Genomic DNA, 7658 nt, shown 5'->3' with positions numbered 1-7658 from the left:
CATGTTTATGGGTTCGGGAAATAGATGGGTTCGCTTCATCGTGGACTTGCTCAACTTTTGAAAGCTCTACCTTAGCTTCAAAGTTAAGAGAAGAAGGAAAAATGCGTCGCACGATTTTTTTCAAAAAATAAAGAAAATGCTTGTTCAAAATTGCTTTTTTTTTTGTAATACGAGATTTTTATTTGTACCAAGTAGTGTCCTTACGGATGAGACCTTGTCCCAAAGGCCGGGGCCCAAACACACACTTGAAGTGTCCACATCATCTTGATGACGACGTTGACCAATGACAAGTCACGAAATACTCGCTGGCCCAGCTGACCCGCTCGTGGCGATTGAACCGGTCACCGAGATCGCATCGTCGCAGGGAGACCGGCAGCGCCCGGCGGCTATATCTAGCAGTTGGCGTCAATCTTGCGCCAAACCGGCGGCTATATCTAGCAGTTGGCGTCAATCTTGCGCCAAACCGGCGGCTAACTCCACTTAATTACCAGGTCTTCGTCAAAGGCGCCGTTATCTTCTGCTCTGTTACAGAGTGTTGAGTTTAGGGTTTCTGCGGAAAAACTAGGGTTTTCCCTGCAGTGAAGGTCGGACTCAGAGGGCATATAAGCTCTGACGTAGGGTTTTCCTGTGCGAACCCCTAACCACAGCCATCTCCTTCCATATCAAATTTCTGAGATATCATGGAAGCTGGGAGCTGAGAGCTAGTAGCAGACAAGCACAAGGATATGGCGGGGCTGGGTATCAACAGAATGCAATCTTCATAACGTTCTCAGAGCATACTGGCGATGTGCAACATAGAACTCTCGCTTTGCGCCGACAAGCGCATAAGGAGGGCAACCTTCAGCAGCAGCAGCAGTACTGACGACCTGCAACATGGAAATCTCGCTCTGCACCAACAAGACCTAAAACAACCTTTAGCAGCAGCAGCAGGAGGAAGCAAAGAAGCACTCAGGTCTCCTTGTCTTGGAAGGCAGACCAGCAGCGCTTGGGCTCCTCTTGCTCCCCTCACCATAGCCAAAAGAAGCTTAGAAGAATGGCCAAAATCTGCCATGGATAGCATGGACATGGCAGACTGGACCACCTCTTCCCGCCACAGAAGGGTTAAGACAGGGCCAGACATCAAGCTTGACCTAGCTTCTGTACAAAGAGCCCCTCTTGAGCCCACTGAGATTCTACTCAAGCGTGAGAAATTTGCACTTTTTGACAAAGAATGCTCCAGAGTAGCAAACTACCATATCTACCTTGGCAGTGATGCAGTGGCCAAAAACCGTGAAACCCTTAGAGCCAATGGCATCACCCATGTCCTCAACTGCGTGGGCTTCATTTGCCCAGAGTATTTCAAGAAGGATTTTGTGTACAAAACACTCTGGCTGCAAGATAGCCCAGGTGAGGACATCACTAGCTTGCTTTATGACGTGTTTGATTATTTTGAAGATGTGGAGGAGCAAGGCGGGCGTGTCTTTGTGCATTGTTGCCAGGGCGTCTCGCGCTCCACTTCCCTTGTCATAGCTTATATGATGTGGAGGGACCACCGCACTTTCGAAGATGCCTTCCAGGATGTGAAGGCATCAAGAGGAGTGACAAACCCTAACATGGGCTTTGCTTTCCAGCTTCTGCAATGTCAGAAGAGGGTTCATGCAGCACCCATGAGTCCCAATTCAGTGCTCAGAATGTACAGGGTCGCTCCCCATTCTCCGTATGACCCCCTGCATCTTGTGCCAAAAGCAGTGTACAATCCTGGAGCTGGGGCTTTGGATTCCAGAGGTGCGTTTGTAATCCATGTGCCAGATGCAATCTATGCGTGGATTGGCCATGATTGTGACCCCAAAATTGCTCAAGCAGCCAGAGTGGCTGCAGGTCAGGTGGTTCGTTATGAGCGAGCCCAAAGTCCCATCAACATCTTAGCTGAAGGCCTAGAGAATGTTGAGTTTTGGGATTCCCTCAGCAAGTATGCTGATCCAACTGATGACATTGATAATAACTCGAGTGTTGAATTTGATGGAGAAGAAGTAAGTAGTGCTCATGGTCCAGAGCTCAATGAGAAAAGGAAAAGGTCTGGTCAGGGTGTTGGTGTGGGCAATAGGAAGGTGCCTTATTATAATGTCGATTTTGAATTGTATCAAAGAGCAAGGCAAGGTGGTGTAGTTCCACCTTTACCATCTACTGGGGTGGGCATGGCAACTGTTCCGACTCGAATTCCTGCAAGGGACGATGGATGGAGTGTGCTTAGGAGAAAGTTTCTCTCAGGAGAGCTAGTTCAGCCTAAAGAAACAGTGCCAGCAGAGACTTCAGACACCAATTCAGTGTTCCGTAATCTGGATTGAGCTAGTTCTGCCTACAAAAACAGTGCCAACAGAGAATTCAGACACCAAATCCTGCAAGGGAAGATGGATGGAGTGTGCTTAGGAGAAAATTTCTCTCAGGAGAGCTAGTTCCACCTAAAGAAACAGTGCCAGCTGAGATTTCAGGCACCAAATCCTGCAAGGGAATATAGAGCGTGCTTACGAGAAAATTTCTCCCAGGAGAGCTAGTTCCACCTTAAGAAACAGTGCCAGCTGAGATTTCAGACACCAATTCTGTGTTGTTCAATATGTCCATACTTTTTCCTTTCCCTCTTTTCCCCCAATTTTTGGGTGCATCTTCCTCCTCCTCTGGCCGTGCCAGCCTTGACTCCCTGTCTGCATCTCACTCTCACACTTGAGCATTCTGTCACCAAACGCATCAACATTCAACTCACCATGCTCATCTCAAGCTGGTTCACGTCTAGACTTCACACCTCACCATCATTAGCATTGGTGGCCAAGGGTCGTTTCCCTCAAACATAAAGCTCCTCCCTCAATTTGCTGCCAGGGCCCAGCCATTTTACTGGCTCAATGTAGATGTACTACTGCCTCACCTGTTCAGCTGCCTGGTTTGGAAGACGATCCTCCACCGGTCCCCACAGGCATGTCAAGGAAACCTAGGTTGCCACCCATAGTCACTGACGAGAAGAGTAAGACGAAGAAATGGAGACATGGGGTTTCAGGTTTGAGGGGCTTGGTTAAATCTGCAGGGGGATTGCGAATGAAGTCCCTGATCAAGAATGCATGACACAGATAATAAGGAAAGCAATAGTGACACTCCTATCTTGTCAGCATGGTTGGCGCATTCATCTACTCAATCTTTCCTGGTCCAGGACATGGCTGTGGCCGATAATCCAGGTTCATCCGTAGCTAATAAATTCCAGGTTCAACCAGGAGACCTTAGAATCAGGGCATCCTGTCCTGTATGTATGGTCCCAACTTGAAAGGATAGATATGTTTGATGCTGATGACCTGGACACCAAAGTTGTGTTTGTATTGGTTGCACTTCAGCAATGGCGTGCTGGCAATGGTGACTCGAATTGCCATCCAGTTGGACAACAGTTCCTTGAACAGATGATATGCAAGGGACATGTGTGTCTATCAGGGTCAGTATTTGGTGATGTCTTACATGATCTGCATCATCAATTGAAGACTGCATGAAGTGATGGTTAATTTGATGTCTGTGGAAAGAATCATTGGATTTATTGATTTATTCACATGATTCTTTTGGTGAGGGAGGGCCATGAACTCGAGGAGTTTTGGACCATGGTTGATGCATCCAATGTCCATGATTTTGTGCAGGAAAAGACAACCTAGTCATGTTGTTCTGCAGGGTGGCTCTGATACCAGCATATCAACCCGGAGGGTCGAAATGACTTATGTTGAATTGAGGTTAGGGTTTGCCGTAACCTATCTCTATCTTTGTTGAGCATGTCTAATCGTTCACGTTTTCATGTTGATCTATCCTCTCTTATTTGTTGTGCTGCTATATGACAGGTGGGGTGCAAGCTGAGGCTATCTTTGAAAGCTTTGGTCAGCTCTAGCATGTGTTGGGCTTGGCAGAAAGTAACTATTGAGCTTCACAAGCTTCACAAGCTTCACAAAGTGCAGAGTTTTAGGAAATGGAATGAGCCCCTTCAATAGAGAGGATGGAGTCCATCTCACAAGGTCATGTTACTTTGCATCTTTGTAAAGTACCTTTTTTGTACATTTCAGATAATTGGAGTTCTGCACATCTCAGGATGGGCATGCAGAAAGCAACTTTTATGGATTTTCTTTTTCTTGATTGTAATGTCTGCACAAGGCAAGCTTTTATGCCTGAAGATGCAAGGACATGCATGGATGCAAGGGTTAGCAAGTTTTTTTTAGGAGATAAATTTTTGCTTGTGAATTGTGCAGGAAGTGATTATCTTTCATAACCTTTGATGTAGGTAATGATGATTAAGGCAAGTCCATGTTCAATGTCCTATGATTGCACTAGCACATCTTCATCACTACCATTGCATTCTTAAAAAAAAAAAAAAGGGCAACCTATTTGCAAAACATATTGAAAGGTAGCTGTATATAGTGTGATACTTTTGACATAGGGAGCCAACATGTTTAGGTTGTTCTTTGAAAGGCATTTCCTCACAGCATAAACTTTGTTGATGATAAGGTTTTGCACTTACCCTCTTAAAAAGTAGGAATCTATTAAGAGAACAATCTCTAAAATAAAGAAGCCCTCTTGTGCTTGATCTCCTATTTTTGATAAGTCAAAACAGCATCTCTCTCTCTCTATATACACACACACACACACGCACGCACATACATACATATATATATATATATATATATATATATATAGATATAGATATATATATATATAGCTATATATATATATATATAGATATAGATATATATATCTATATATATATACATATATATATCTATATATATATCTATAGATATATATATATCTATATATATATCTATAGATATATATATATATCTATATCTATATATATAGATATATATATCTATATATATAGATATATATATCTATATATATAGATATAGATATATATATATATATATCTATAGATATAGATATAGATATATATATCTATATATATATACATATATATATATATATACATATATATATATATACATATATATATATATATATCTATATACATATATATATCTATATATATAGATATAGATATATATATATATATCTATATACATATATATATCTATAGATATAGATATAGATATATATATATATATCTATATACACATATATATCTATAGATATAGATATAGATATATATATCTATATATATATACATATATATATATATATATATATATATACACATATATATCTATAGATATAGATATAGATATATATATCTATATATATATACATATATATATATAGATATATATATATACATATATATATATATATACACAATATATATAGATATATATATGTATATATATATAGATATATATATATACTAATTTAAAGAAAAAGAAGGTTACAGAAAGATAACACCTACTATGCACATGCACATGCACCTTAATGGTGGGTAGAAATGATCCATTTTCTCTAGACATCATTGGGGCTAGAGAGTACCACGATAAATTCATCTATTGTTTGCTAACTACGATAAATAAATCATGAGTATATAACTAATTTGAAATACTAGATATACTTTTTAATGTAAACGTGTTTTATTTGATTATTAGGAAAACGGCACAATGTAAAAGGGACAAAGCCTTCTTGTGTTTATTTTATACACATCATTGTGTACCTGCTGAAAAATATTTTTAATACATTTAAAAAACCTTTTTTAACGTAACCTTGAGAAAACTTCAAACTTTTTTAAAAACATTTTCATGATATATTTTAAAGGAAGAAAACAAGTCTAGAGCCACAATTTTAAAGCACTATTTTGAAGGAAAAAGATCATGATTTCTCATTGATATTATCTTCATGATTTTACAATCGGTGATATCATCTTTAATTGTTCCATGAAAGAGGAAGTCCTTGCATCATCTTTGAATATCGCAATCCTTAGTTATCATGACATTGTTATTGGCTTAGCATATTAACAATCATAAAATAAATATTATTTCCAACTTCAATCTAAAATTTTTAAAAGAAAAAGAATATATATATATATATATATATATATATAAACTTACCTTTTATTCATTCTCTGCAAAATCATAGATATGCCTTGTAGTCTTTGCATCATCATGTCAAAATGAAATTGCTTCAGTGAAGTCAAACTCTGGCATATTGAAAATTCTCTATGTTATTTTTAGCACAAAGATTAGTGCTGTGTGAAATGCAATGGATAAAAGTCATGAATGGGGACATACCTTTAAGCCTTTTTACTACTCTTCCTTTCTTACCAATCAATTAGTTTTCTTTCATCTACCCCATGTTTCCTTAACATCTTTCTCAATAAGCCAAATGATCCATTTGAAGAAGTACGATCACCTGCTCCTAATAACTCCCAAAATGACACCTTTGGATGATGACTCTCTATGTAAGTCACATAAACTATCAAGTGCTCTTCAACTATGATAACAATGGACTCATCAATCATTATTCCAAATCAACTTAATTGTTTTACATGTGCCATATGCAACTTGATTGTAGTGATATATATACATAATGAACAAAAATGGCACATGACTCTTATCATTTATTATACATTTGTTCTAGAATATTAGGAACTTTGCATTCTCTCAACAACTCTCAAGTAGGGTCAAACTTAGTATAAGCAAGGTCATTCTTCGCAACAACCAAATAAGCCATACTAAACAAATTCATCATGCATGCTATCATTAACCACTCCACATTGCTTAGATAAACATACCTCAAAACTCTTCTTTTCCACTATGTAGTGCCCATGTTAGTTGTTTTGGTGCTTTCTTGACTTAGTGTGTTTGTGTAACCAATGCACTATGCTGAATATCGATTGCCCCATTAGTTGCAAATTCGTTTTGCAAATATTACAAAAAAATTATGCTTTCTCCTTGTCAAACTCAAGCCAATGAAAGTCGACTTTCCACTTTTCATTCCATGGTTTGGCTTGGCATCCTCACTCCATTGCCACACCGGAATGTTTCCTTTACTAAGGGGGTGAAGGTAAAGCTATAATCACCTTAGTGGAGGTGAGGAAAAGGTTTGCCTCCTACACTATGAATCAATCACCTAAAGTGTGGATAGAGGGTGCCCTACCTTACTCATATATACAACTAGGTTTTTCTACATCATTGGGGCCAATGGCTATACATAGTAGAAGCTCATGCAAGAAGATCCTACAATAAAACCTATTTAAGTAAGCATCCATAAGAGCAAGATCCAATAGAACATAATAACACAAGCAAGAGGGCAAGGAGAAGAGGGAGAGATCAAAGTATTCTATGGGCAAGGGAATGAACGTGTATTGCATAATCTCAAAATTGGATCATATATAAATGAATAGCTTTCACACTAGGTTGGACAAAACTTAAAAATAATCTCGAGCCACTAGTTCTAGTCTTAAGCAAGTACGTACATGAATTTGGTAATGCCCCTATTTGACATTAAGCTTAGGGTAAGGCTACTTTATAAAGTTCAGTGTCATCTTACAAAAGATGGACTTTTGTTGTAGTGCCTCATGATATGCTGTACTGGTGAAACCATGTTAACCTGTGAAGTGCTTTTCCTGTTGGAAATAGATCGTGTGGTGTAATATGGGAGTGAACATGGTAAATACAAGGTCGCATCTCCGAGATTGTGAATTGGTTGGATCCATGTACAAGGAA

The 7658-nt window shown here is 38.8% G+C and overlaps 1 protein-coding gene across 1 annotated transcript; it reads left to right on the top strand.

Annotated features, from left to right (window-relative positions):
* Positions 1-444: 444 nt before the first annotated feature.
* Positions 445-4233, top strand: LOC147618842 (protein-tyrosine-phosphatase MKP1-like). The gene is made up of 5 exons (XM_086774375.1): positions 445-2321; positions 2791-3084; positions 3213-3448; positions 3645-3734; positions 3840-4233. The coding sequence occupies exons 1-5, from the start codon at positions 786-788 to the stop codon at positions 3853-3855; spliced, it is 2172 nt and encodes a 723-aa protein (XP_086630501.1). The 5' UTR covers positions 445-785; the 3' UTR covers positions 3856-4233.
* Positions 4234-7658: the final 3425 nt, after the last annotated feature.

The sequence above is a fragment of the Cibotium barometz genome, chromosome 34 (genome assembly GCF_041138505.1).
Source record: "Cibotium barometz isolate CiBa-2024 chromosome 34, ASM4113850v1, whole genome shotgun sequence".
In the NCBI taxonomy this organism is placed as follows: Eukaryota; Viridiplantae; Streptophyta; class Polypodiopsida; order Cyatheales; family Cibotiaceae; genus Cibotium; species Cibotium barometz.
The sequence above is the reverse complement of the archived record's forward strand: the minus strand, read 5'-3'. Positions and strand labels throughout refer to the sequence as shown.